This window comes from Pristiophorus japonicus, chromosome 11 (assembly GCF_044704955.1).
Source record: "Pristiophorus japonicus isolate sPriJap1 chromosome 11, sPriJap1.hap1, whole genome shotgun sequence".
Lineage (NCBI taxonomy): Eukaryota > Metazoa > Chordata > Chondrichthyes > Pristiophoridae > Pristiophorus > Pristiophorus japonicus.
Window position 1 is genome coordinate 32,700,127 of NC_091987.1, and position 13,849 is coordinate 32,713,975.

The 13,849-nt window shown below is 41.5% G+C and overlaps 1 protein-coding gene across 2 annotated transcripts in view; it reads right to left on the reverse strand.

Annotated features, from left to right (window-relative positions):
• Positions 1-13,849, reverse strand: part of LOC139276003 (rho guanine nucleotide exchange factor TIAM1-like) — a 421,871-nt gene that overhangs the window by 244,135 nt on the left and 163,887 nt on the right. For both annotated transcript variants that reach the window (XM_070893321.1, XM_070893322.1), the window contains exons 7-8: positions 13,584-13,756; positions 6,895-7,119 (exon numbers count right to left, since the gene is read on the reverse strand). In XM_070893321.1, coding sequence (XP_070749422.1) covers positions 6,895-7,119; positions 13,584-13,756 — 398 coding nt within the window. The remainder of the gene's footprint in view (positions 1-6,894; positions 7,120-13,583; positions 13,757-13,849) is intronic.

Consider the following 13,849-nt stretch of genomic DNA (forward strand, 5'->3'; position numbering starts at 1 on the left):
AAGTTTACCTTCGTAATCTATCTTCCCTTTCTTTATTGCTTTATTAGTCATTCTTTGCTGTTGCTTAAAATCTTCCCAATCCTCTCGTTTCCCACTAACCTTGGCCACCTTATACGCATTGGTCTTTGATTTGATACTTTCCTTTATTTCCTTGGTTATCTCTTCTCTTGCCGCCCTTCTTTTTCACTGGAATATATTTTTGTTGCGCATTGAAAGAGCTCCTTAAAAGTCCTCCACTGTTCCTCAATTGTGCCACCATTTAGTCCTTGTTTCCAGTCTACTTTAGCCAACTCTGCCCTCATCCCACTGTTGTCCCCTTTGTTTAAGCATAGTACGCTCGTTTCTGACACAACTTCCTCATCCTCAATCTGTATTACAAATTCAACCATATTGTGATCACTCATTCCGAGAGGATCTTTTACGAGGAGATCGTTTATTTTTCCTGTCTCATTACACAGGACCAGATCCAAAATGGCTTGCTCCCTTGTAGGCTCTTACATACTGTTCTAAGAAACAATCCCGTATGCATTCTATGAATTCATCCTCCAGGCTACCCCCTGCGATTTGATTTGACCAATCGATATGTAGGTTAAAATCCCCCATAACTACTGCCGTTCCTTTTTCACATGCCTCCATTATTCCCTTGATTATTGCCCGCCCCACCATGAAGTTATTATTTGGTGGCCTATAAACTACGCCCACCAGTGACTTTTTCCCCTTACTATCTCTAATCTCCACCCACAATGATTCAACATTTTGTTCATTGGAGCCAATATCATCCCTCACAACTGCCCTGATATCATCCCTTATTAACAGTGCTACCCCACCTCCCTTCCCTTCCTGCCTATCTTTCCGAATCGTCAGATACCCCTGTACGTTTAATTCCCAGTCCTGGCCACCTTGCAACCAAGTTTCTGTAATGGCCACCAAATCATACCCATTTGTAATGATTTGTGCCGTCAACTCATTTACTTTATTTCTAATGCTGTGTGCATTTAGGTTGAGTGTTTTCATCCTACTTTTTAAAACCATGATTTTAAGTTTTTACCCCCTCCTGCAGCCCTTTTATATTCAGTGGCCCTTTTTGTTTCTTGCCTTTGGTTTCTTTGCCCTCCACTTTTACTCATCTCTTTTCTGTCTTTTGTTTTTGTCTCCTTTTTGTTTCCCTCTGTCTCCCTGTATTGGTTCCCATCCCCCTGCCATATTAGTTTAACTCCTCACCAACAGCACTAGCAAACACTCCCCCCTAGGATATTGGTTCCGTTCCTGCCCAAGTGCAGACCGTCCGGTTTGTACTGGTCCCACCTCCCCCAGAACCTGTTCCAATGCCCCACGAATTTGAATCCCTCCCTGCTGCACCACTGCTCAAGCCACGTATTCATCTGTGTTATCCTGCAATTCCTACTCTGACTAGCACGTGGCACTGGTAGCAATCCCGAGATTAGTACTTTTGAGGTCCTACTTTTTAATTTAACTCCTAGCTCCTTAAATTCGTCTCGTAGGACCTTATCCCTTTTTTTTACCTATGTCGTTGGTACCAATGTGCACCACGACAACTGGCTGTTCTCCCTCCCATTTCAGAATGTCCTGCACTCGCTCGGAGACATCCTTGACCCTTGCACCAGGGAGGCAACATACCATCCTGGTGCGGCCGCAGAAACGCCTATCTATCCCTCTTATGATTGAATCCCCTATCACTATCGCTCTCCCACTCTTTTTTAATGCCCTCCTGTACATCACGTCAATACATTACCGCCAATACCATGTGCTTTAATTTTGCACACAAATCTCTTGTGTGGGACCTTGTCAAAAGCTTTTTGAAAATCCAAATACACCACATCCACTGGCTCTCCCTTGTTCACTCTACTAATTACATTCTAGAAGATTTGTCAATCAAGATTTCCCTTTCATAAATCCATGTTGACTTGGACCGATCTTGTCAAATACTTCACAGCTCTCAGGATTCACAGATAGTTCAGTTTTAAATGAAACAAAGGAAATATAATTTGCAGCTCATTTCTGCAGCTCAATTGTTTGCAAACTGACAAACATTTTCAGTTTCTGAGACTTGAATTCTGTTTTGCATCAATTTGCAGCATTCGAAATAAAGTAAATAACGGCACAAATCATTACAAATGGGTATGGTTTGGTGGCCATTACAGAAACATGGTTGCAGGGTGGCCAAGACTGGGAATTAAACATACAAGGGTATCTGACGATTCGGAAAGATAGACAAGGGAAAGGAGGTGGGGTAGCTCTGTTAATAAAGGATGATATCAGGGCAGTTGTGAGAGATGATATTGGCTCTAATGAACAAAATGTTGAATCATTGTGGGTGGAGATAGCATGGGGAAAAAGTCACTGGTGGGCGTAGTTTATAGGCCTCCAAATAATAACCACGGTGGGGCGGGCAATAATCAAGGGAATAATGGAGGCATGTGAAAAAGGAACGGCAGTAATCATGGGTGATTTTAACCTACATATCATTTGGTCAAATCAAAACGCACGGGGTAGCCTGGAGGAGGAATTCATAGAATGCATACGGGATTGTTTCTTCGAACAGTATGTTACAGAACCTACAAGGGAGCAAGCTATCTTAGATCTGGTCCTGTGTAATGAGACAGGAATAATAAACGATCTCCGAGTAAAAGATCCTCTCGGAATGAGTGATCACAGTATGGTTGAATTTGTAATACAGATTGAGCCTGGGGAAACAGTGTCTCAAACGAGCGTACTATGCTTAAACAAAGTGGACGACAGTGGGATGAGGGCAGAGTTGGCTAAAGTAGACTGGAAACACAGACTAAACGGTGGCACAACTGAGGAACAGTGGAGGATTTTTAAGGAGCTCTTTCATAGTGCTCAACAAAAATATATTCCAGTGAAAAAGAAAGGCGGTAAGAGAAGGGATAACCAAGGAGAGTATCAAATTAAAAACCAATGCGTAGAAGGTGGCCAAGGTTAGTGGGAAACTAGAAGATTGGGAAAATTTTAAATGACAGCAAAGAATTACTAAGAAAGCAATAAAGAAAGGAAAGATAGATTACGAAAGTAAACTTGCGCAAAACATAAAAACAGATAGTAAAAGCTTTTACGATATATAAAACGGAAAAGAGTGACTAAAGTAAATATTGGTCCCTTATAAGATGAGAAGGGGGATTTAATAATGGGAAATGTGGAAATGGCTGAGACCTCAAACAATTATTTTGCTTCGGTCTTCATAGTGGAAGACACAAAAACCATGCCAAAAATTGCTGGTCACGGGAATGTGGGAAGGGAGGACCTTGAGATAATCACTATCACTAGGAGGGTAGTGCTGGACAGGCTAATGGGACTCAAGGTAGACAAGTCCCCTGGTCCTGATAAAATGCATCCCAGGGTATTAAAAGAGACGGCGGAAGTTATAGCAGATGCATTCGTTATAATCTACCAAAATTCTCTGGACTCTGGAGAGGTACCAACGGATTGGAAAGCAGCTAATGTAATGCCTCTGTTTAAAAAAGGGAGCAGACAAAAGGCAGGTAACTATAGGCCGGTTAGTTTAACATCTGCAGTGGGGAAAATGCTTGAAGCTATCATTAAAGGAAGAAATAGCGGGACATCTAGATAGGAATAGTGCAATCCAGCAGACGCATCATGGATTCATGAAGGGGAAATCATGTTTAATTAATTTACTGGAATTCTTTGAGGATATAACGAGCATGGTGGATAGAGGTGTACCGATGGATGTGGTGTATTTAGATTTCCAAAAGGCATTCGATAAGGTGCCACACAAAAGGTTACTGCAGAAGATAAAGGTACGCAGAGTCAGAGGAAATGTATTAGCATGAATCGAGAATTGGCTGGCGAACAGAAAGCAGAGAGTCGGGATAAATGGGTCCTTTTCGGGTTGGAAATCGATGGTTAGTGGTGTGCCACAGGGATCGGTGCTGGGACCACAACTGTTTACAATATACATAGATGACCTGGAAGAGGGGACAGAGTGTAGTGTAACAAAATTTGCAAATGACACAAAGATTAGTGGGAAAGCGGGTTGTGTAGAGGACAGAGAGGCTGCCAAGAGATTTAGATAGGTTAAGCGAATGGGCTAAGGTTTGGCAGATGGAATACAATGTCGGAAAATGTGAGGTCATCCACCTTGGAAAAAAAAACAGCAAAAGGGATTATTCTTTGAATGGGGAGAAATGACAACATGCTGCGGTGCAGAGGGACCTGGGGGTCCTTGTGCATGAATCCCAAAAAGTTAGTTTGCAGGTGCAGCAGGTAATCAGGAAGGCGAATGGAATGTTGGCCTTCATTGCGAGAGTGATGGAGTACAAAAGCAGGGAGGTCCTGCTGCAACTGTATAGGGTATTGGTGAGGCTGCACCTGGAGTACTGCGTGCAGTTTTGGTCACCTTACTTAAGGAAGGATATACTCACTTTGGAGGGGGTACAGAGACGATTCACTAGGTTGATTCCGGAGATGAGGGGGGTTACCTTATGATGATCGATTGAGTAGACTGGGTCTTTACTCGTTGGAGTTCAGAAGGATGAGGGGTGATCTTATAGAAACATTTAAAATAATGAAAGGCATAGACAAGATAGAAGCAGAGAGGTTGTTTCCACTGGTCGGGGAGACTAGAACTAGGGGGCACAGCCTCAAAATACAGGGGAGCCAATTTAAAACCGAGTTAAGAAGGAATTTCTTCTCCCAGGGGGTTGTGAATCTGTGGAATTCTCTGCCCAAGGAAGCAGTTGAGCCTAGTTCATTGAATGTATTCAAATCACAGATTGATAGATTTTTAACCAATAAGGGAATTAAGGGTTATGGGGAGCGGGTGGTTAAGTGGAGCTGAGTCCACGGCCAGATCAGCCATGATCTTGTTGAATGGCGGAACTGGCTCAAGGGGCTAGATGGCCTACTCCTGTTCCTAATTCTTATGTTCTTATGTTCTTAGCCTGACATCAGTAGTGGGGAAAATGTTGGAATCAATTATTAAGGATGAAATAGCAGTGCATTTGGAAAGCAGTGACGGGATCGGTTCAAGTCAGCATGGATTTATGAAACGGAAATCCTGCTTGACAAATCTTCTAGTATTTTTTGAGGATGTAACTGGTGGAGCGGACAAGGGAGAACCAGTGGATGTGGTATATTTGGACTTTAAAAGGCTTTTGACAAAGTCCCACACAAGAGATTGGTGTGCAAAATTCAAGCACATGGTATTGGGGGTAATGTACTGATGTGGATGGAGAACTGGTTGGCAGACTGGAAGCAGAGAGTCGGGATAAAAGGGTCTTTTTCAGAATGGCAGGCAGTGACTAGTGGGGTGCTGCAGGGCTCAGTGCTGGGACCCCAGCTCCTTACAATATACATTAATGATTTGGATGAGGGAATTGAGTGTAATATCTCCAAGTTTGCAGATGACACTAAGCTGGGTGGCGGTGTGAGCTGTGAGGAGGACGCCAAAAGGCTGCAGGTTTGGTGAATGGGTAAATGCATGGCAGATGCAGTATAATGTGGATAAATGTGAGGTTATCAACTTTGGTGGCAAAAACACGAAGGCAGAATATTATCTGAATGGCGGCAGATTAGGAAAAGGGGAGGTGCAACGAGACCTAGGTGTCAAGATACATCAGTCATTGAAAGTGGGCATGCAGGTTCAACAGGCGGTGAAGAAGGCAAATGGTATGTTGGCCTTCATATCTAGGGGATTTGAGTATAGGAGCAGGGAGGTCTTACTGCAGTTGTACAGGGCTTTGGTGAGGCCTTACCTGGAATAGTGTGTTCAGTTTTGGTCTCCTAATTTGAGGAAGGATGATCTTGAGGGAGTGCAGTGAAGGTTCACCAGACTGATTCCCAGGATGGCAGGACTGACATATGAGGAGAGACTGGATCGACTGGGCCTGTATTCACTGGAGTTTAGAAGGATGAGGGGGATCTCATCGAAACATATAAAATTCTGACGGGACTGGACAGGTTAGATGCGGGAAGAATGTTCCCGATGTTGGGGAAGTCCAGAACCAGGAGACATAGTGTAAGGATAAGGGGTAGGCCATTTAGGACCGAGATGAGGAGAAACTTCTTCACTCAGAGAGTTGTTAACCTGTGGAATTCCCTACCGCAGAGAATTGTTGATGCCAGTTCATTGGATATATTCAAGAGGGAATTAGATATGGCCCTTACTGCTAAAGGAATCAAAGGGTATGGAGAGAAAGCAGGAAAGGGGTACTGAGGCGAATGGTCAGCCATGATCTTATTGAATGGTGGTACAGGCTCGAAGGGCCGAATGGCCTACTCCTGCACCTATTTTCTATGTCTATGGAGAGGCAGGCTGGCTGTTGGGCATGATACACAAGCCGCAGAGAGGAGAGAAGGCGGAATCGGGTGGTGGTGGGGGGGCGCGGTCAAAAGGCCGGAGGGGTTAAGTCAGAAAGGAGGGGAGATCGGAGGCCTCTAGCGGGAGGGTCAGGGGAGATTGGAAGGGTGGTGGGGGCACTCTGATCACAGGGGGTTGGCGAGGCAGGAACGCTGAAAAGGCATGTAAGCTCCTGGATCCAACAGTCCTTGCCTCCCTTTAGCTGATGGGTTCCTCAAGGCCTTGAAAACTCGCCCATCCGCAGTTAAATTTAAAATGGTGGGTCACCATGTGGCAGCAGCCTCATTAAAATATTCAAAGTGCCAATCCTCCTCTTGCGAGCGGGTTGACAGTGAATTAAACATGGCATTGTTTTGTAACTTCAATTAGAGATCACTTAATTCCTGCCTGCTGTACACTTAAAGGTGCTTGCTTCTTTGATTTTTCATATTGCACCTTACCCACAGCAGTACTTGGTGTATAATTTATAGAAGATTTGTAATGACTAAATTAGTAGTCAGGAAAGAAAATTTAAATCGTAGACAGAAAAATGTTACCTGATCGAGTATAGTCTTTCTTTTTTTGGGGTCATTAACTGAAGATAATTGCATATCCCCCATTTTCTTCATTTTTTCATCCATGTCAATTTTCTGTTCCAGCTTCTTAATCTCTGACTGCAGCAGTTTGACAGTATCTTCTCTGCGATGCTGCCTTGCCACTGAAGCTGCACAGGCAGAATGAATCGCAGTAATCCAGTTTTCCAGCTCTGTCTGGCTGCAGGTCTGCTTATACATAAATTATTAAAATTATTAATTTGAGAAAAAAAACTGAATAAAATAAAATGTTATCAAAACTGAAACTGCATTTAGAATCAAGTTTATTTAGTGAGACCAGTTGCACATAGAACTACTGCCTGCTCCAAACATGGTTGTCCAGTATTAAGTGTCCCAGCAATAACGCTAGCATATCATGGAAGGATAGTGAAGCAGCGATTCTCACAACTCAGTCCCAGTTTTTTTCCAATTCACAATCAGTGTTGGTGTGGCCGAGAAAAATAACTCCTAGCAATACTGATGTCTCCCACAGAAAAACTGAAACGTTGTGGGATCAGCAAGATGGAAATACCAAGGTAAGAATCTGAACTGCTGCAGGATCAAGCTTTGGCAAAAGGATGTACATTTTAAACAAGAGCAGGAGCCAAACATTAAAATCTAGCCTCTTGGAAGTCTGCAACACCGAGAGAGACAAACAAGATTTCCATTTCTTCCTACTGCAATCACAATAATTCATACAACGCATGTGGCTCTGAGCACAATGGTTTATACTACCTTTACTAAGTGGCCAATTGCTTCACGTGATCAGTCACACTACTGCCGATTGGATCAGAAACATTGACAAGGAAATATAAGCATTTATGTATGTGAAGACGTGAAGATATAAAATATGTCACAAATCAATTGGAAGATAAAGACAGTATCCAGGACCAAACCACGGATCAGAATTATAAAACCTTTACTTCATTTATATGTTTGTTGAGATCTCAGAGATGCTGGATCTGGATGATGGGGAAGCAACAAGACAAAGTTGGATGAGGACTGGGCAACTGACAAAATTTGCAGGTCACAAAGAGAATGGGAAGAAAATATGAAGGACCACTTCATATAATCTGATTCCATAGCTAAAATAGTGAATATCCCCAAAGTGGCAAGAGAAAGAGAGAGCAAGAGAGAGAAAGAAAGCATGAGAGACATAAAAAGTCAGAAAGACAGAAAGGAAGAGGCAGAATTAAAACAGATTTATACGCATGTGTAGAAAACAATCCACTCATGCCGTAACTTAATAGCATGTGCAGCATTCATGAGCTATGCAAACTACGCTCATCAGCGGTATATTTTCCATCAATTACCATCCCCAGATATAAGTCCTCTAATTCTAGATCATGATGTTAGAAATAAAACAATACAAGATGAACAAAATGAAATAAAATGTGTAACTTTTGTTTGTGGGAAAGAAACATAACTTTTCAGGTATTAAACTGGTTATGCAACGTTACACTCAAGAGCATCACAATACAACATATTAGACATATAAGATTTAAACTAATTTGTTGTTACGCATGTTAACATTTTGTACAGTAGATTAATACAAATCAGATGGTGAATACAAATACACTGGAACTACATTGTATTTATTATTTTTAATCCCAGTCTCACTGACAACTGACATTCCTCTTTGAACATCAAACATCTCTGCAGCATTTACTGTAAATCCAATGCGACATTCGCCATTTTTTTCTCAATCCACACACACTTTCTCCATTAATTTTAAGTGACATAGTGGTTGCAGTCCATTTCTCAATGGAAGTACATTACAGATACAACTCCCTGCTCTGAGCTTACAACTACAGTCAGAAGAAAAAAGCTTTACCAAAATGGGAGTAATATTTGCATGCAGCAATGAGTTGCAAGAACAGGCCTGGATATTTGTGAGATAGTTCAGCAGTCCTTTTTAGAATGCTCTTCTTTAGAGGTATATTATTTATTAGTATTATTTCACTAATCGAGCTGTAAGACTTGAACAGTTTGTTACCCATTTTGTTTTCAGACTCTGTCCCGTTTGTTTTTTCCAACCCTTGAGCTCAGATTTTTTTGCACCGCTAATTGCTGGATGCGCAAGCTGATCTGGGACTTTGGTGAATGACAGGACCAACAGTCTATCTCATAAACCAACGGGATTTAAGTACAAGAAATAGAGGAACAAGGAGAATGAAACAGAATGAATTAAGAGTCAATTTACATACGGAAAGAGAAATTAAGGGCCCAAGTTTCCACACGATAAAAAACGGGCGCCCCTCCGAGCTGGGCGCCCGTTTTTCACGCCTAAAACGGCGTCTAAAAAAAAAACTCGCAATTCTGGAGCGTTCTGCAGCTCCTTGTCTGCCTGGCACGGTGCCCAGGGGGGCGGAGCCTACACTCACACCGATTTTGTAAGTGGGAGGGGGCGGGTACTATTTAAATTAGTTTTTTTCATGCCGGCAACGCTGCGCGTGCGCGTTGGAGCGTTCGCACATGCTCAGTGTGAAAAAAACATTGGCACTCGGCCATTTTTGTAGTTCTTTATAGCTGTTTAATTTTTGAACATTTTTTAATAAAAGCACATTGCCATCAGCACATCAACACTTGCAGCCTTCTCACTGTCTCCTCCCCCCCCTCCCCCGCGGGAACGAAGCGGCTGTTCCCTTCCCCCCCTCACCCCCCCCAGCATTCTCCGTGCCTGAAGCACTTTCACACAGGTAGGAAGATGGTTTATTTAATCTTTTCTTTGCTTATAAATGTTTATTCAGGTTGGATTTTTATGTATAATATTTGTAGAAGTATAAATAAGGATTTATTGTAGAATTTAATGACTTCCCTTCCCCCCCCCTCCTCGTTCTGGACGCCTAATTTGTAACCTGCGCCTGATTTTTTAATGTGTAGAACAGGTTTTTTCAGTTCTACAAAAATCTTCACTTGCTCCATTCTAACTTAGTTTGGAGTACGTTTTCACTGTGGAAACTTTGAAATCAGGCGTCAGTGGCCGGACACGCTCCCTTTTGAAGAAAAAATTCTGTTCCAAAGTAGAACTGTTCTACCTGACTAGAACTGCAGAAAAAAAAATGTGGAGAATTGCGATTTCTAAGATAGTCCGTTCTCCACCAGTTGCTCCTAAAAATCAGGCGCAAATCATGTGGAAACTTGGGCCCTAAGAGAAGGAACGAAAGACTGGATTGAGATAAAGGATAAGAAAAAAAAATTAATTTAAAATTTTAAAAACCTCTAGGAACAATTTCTCCTCCAAACAGGTTGCAGATAATGGGCCTCAGGTCAAGACTGTAGATTGCTTCACTCATTCAGACTGGCAGTGAGGGAGGGATATGCTTACAACCCTCTTACAATTGAAGAAACCTCTATCATTTATCGGGCAGAGAGGTATAAATCTCTTCCTCAAGGTTTTTAAGAACATCAGAAGACTGCTTTGCCCATCCTGTAGACACTATTAAGGCTTTTGAAACAGTGTGCTAACCAAGCTTCCTGTAGGTCAAAACTTTTCCTCAGTTCTGCAGGCTGTGTCCAACATTCTTGTCTAGTACCTCTGTCAATGTTACTGAGAAAAGAAATTACCTTTGCGGTTATAAATACAAGCCATTTATTTTTTCTAAATCCAGTTCTTTCCTTTACACCACTGAACTTAGAATTTTAGTGAGAAGCTGACTTGATGCTAACTTTTCCCATTATACTACATGCAACAAATAAATGTCATTATTTTATTCTGTCGCACGTTTGTACCTCTAGTTATGCAAATATTAAAAATATTGATTATCGCGGCAAAATGTGTCACTCAAGTAACTGAATCAGGAAACTACAGCAGGGAAATTATCGCAGTATCAGTCCTTACAAGTCCTTTGTAGGTGAAGTTCTGAGAAATGAGTACTTCAATTATAAATTTTGAAAGTACAAACTCAGTTTGTAAAACCATATGTGGAGAACATGATGGAATATTGCATAATGCAAAGGTGAAAAGAAAAATGCAAATGTAGAAAACCTGAAATATAAACAGAAAATGCTGGAAATATACTGCAGATATGTCAACATTTGAAAAAGAGAAGAGAGAATTTAATGTTCCCAGTGCAGACTCCTCTGATGAAGAGTTCAGTTCTAACACATCCATACAGTAAACCAACCTTTCACTTTTCAGATGTCGTCATAGCATTTTCTATGTATAATATAAAGACAGCCTACAGACTATTTTTAACAAGTAGGTCGCTCAACTCAATGGAACAGTGGGGGGGGGCGGGGGGCGCAGTGGTACTATGAGGCATTCTATATGTAACAGTAATTCTTGTGGGAATCTCGCCAAAGATGGCCACCAAACTATAAAAATTGTGAAAGTGCAGTTTCAAAAAGATCAATTATGGTAGGTTTCACTATTTATGCATTTTTGATTTAACAATTCAAACCACAATGGGGCAAGTTCAACAGTTCACTTCTGCAGAAATTAATCACACAAGATACATTCAAGTTTGTTTTGCTCACTGCTATAGCTGACTTAACAATGTATCTGTTAATTACTTTTTAATTCAAATACAAACTCATTCACATTCCTATGAAAAATTATTTTGGATATGCATGCATGCACAGTATACCAGAGTAATTAGAGTACACTTAAATTTAAATATAATTTTACATCAGATATTAAAGGCTTCCTAGTCGACCAATGGATCCAATTCTCAGCATTAAAATGGTAATATTTGTTGAGTTAAATGGATTATTTCAATAGCCACTCAAGAAGTTGTTGACTTTTGGTAAATATCACATTTTTGGTTCCTTAATTTTTCCCAAATATAAAATGTGATTTTCAGAATAAAATTATGTTTGTAAAGCATATTTTCTAGTAGTCTACTTAAATATATAACCCAGATAGGAGTATTAACTTTGTCCACAACATCCTAAGCATTATCTCAAAGGATTAATTGGTCATTTATATCATTGCTGTTGTAGAGCCTTGCTGTGAACAAATTAATTAACACGTTTGCCTCCATAGCAACAGTGACCACACTTCAAAAATAATTAATTGGCTGTAAAGCGCTTTGGGATGATCCAAAGTTTGTTTACAACTCTATAATTAGTTGTGTTTCCTTTATGACAATGAAACATTGGCCCCGATATTTACTGGGGCTGGGCGGGGAGGGGGGGGGTGGGTGGGGAAGTTATGGACGGGAAACCTGGAAGGGCGGTTTTCCCTGAACGACTTGCAGTGTTAACGGCATGGTGAGCGTGTTTATTTTTTAAACAGATTTCCATCCCGGAGGCCAGCCTGATTGACAGGCTTGGCTGCCTGTCGGGCAGAGAAGCCTCCAGAAAAGGCTATAGGATCAGGAAAGTTTCATAGTTGTTGGGGTTAGAAATCACCAGGGCAGGGTGGGGTGGCCGGGGGGAGGGGGCGTGTAGCTGGAACATGGTTGGGGGTCAGGGAGGGGGTCAGGAGTGGGGCGGGGGGGGAGGTTTGGGAGAGATCAGTGAGTGGTCGGAGGCCAGGGCTGAGATGGGAGGGTTGGAGGAGAGTCAAAGATTGGGGGGGGGGGGGGGGTTTAAAAGAATGATTGGAAGAGATCGCAGGGGGATCAGAAAGAGATGGGTGGGGTCGGAGGGAGAGCTGGAGATCAGAGGGGGTGTAAGGCTGTTTTACAGGTTTGCTTGTTGGGCGGGGAGGAAACACACCTGCTCCTCATAGCCCAGAAGCAGTGCTGTGAAGGCACTTTTCTCATAAATCCAGCCTTTCTCGCCTGTTTTTACCTGCAGGGTTTCCCTAGGCCTGGGAAACCCGAACCACAGTGGTTAAAAATAACAACACTTTTACAATGAAGGCACGCAGCCTCCTTAATAAGTTTCACCGACCGACCCACCCGCTTCCCGAGAGTGGATTGGTCACCCACCCCTCATCCCACCTCTGTTAAAGCCGGAAGTATGCGGGTTGGGTTCCTGTTTCACATTTTTACCCCACCTGTTTTGGGAAGGTAAAATTACCCCCATATATGAAAAGTTGGCACAGCCAATAAAAAAATCTGACATGGTTACATCTGTAACAAGTTCATATTCATAATAAGCCCCATTAATTTGAAATTTGAATCTTAAGAGTCAGTTATCAAAGAATAGTTTTTACAATGTAGGTTCTACCTCGTAAATGGAACAATCAGATCCCAGCGGCTCAGGAAAACTGTTAACAAAGTGCTTAAACTTAAAACAAGTGTACATTATTGTTGTAAAAGGATTTAATTCAGTGCCATTGTGTATGAACTGAAAACTTTATTGGTCACTCAAGGCACCTTGGAATTCCATAGCAACCTAAGGGTTAATGTGAAGAAATTCACATATAAACTTTTTCAGTCCAAAGTCTGTTTGCAGCTATGAAATTAGTTGGATAATCATGGATAGAACAGGCTGGATGAATCCAGGGCAAAAATACACAAGGAAGGACAACTCAAATTCAACACATAATCAGTCAAAACATTCTGTATTAAAATATATGCAGTTTGTTTTGTTTTCAGTAACAAGTGTAAAAATCTACTTGTACCAGTTTAGTTATTGAGACGCACTAAATATAGTAAATATAATACATTTTCTTGAGACAGTAATATTACAATATTAGAAATCTGTTGATGAACATTTAAAATGAAAAATACCAGAAAGACAAATAATAGGCTACAAACCTGAAATAAGAATGCATCCCCAAGGGAATTACTGAGACAGAACACATAATCTTTCTTTGGATGTTCAGGCACAGCCTGAACAATACTATTTTCAATCCAAACCATGTGCTTTGGTACACTATTATGGTCTACTCCCGATCTCCCATCTGCATCATAAAAAAATAAGGTGCAGCCTAAAGTTGAAAAAGGGAAATAATGTTCTGAATTAAATTTAATTGACATTAATTATTCATGCATTAACTTTTTTTCTACACAATGTTCTAAAC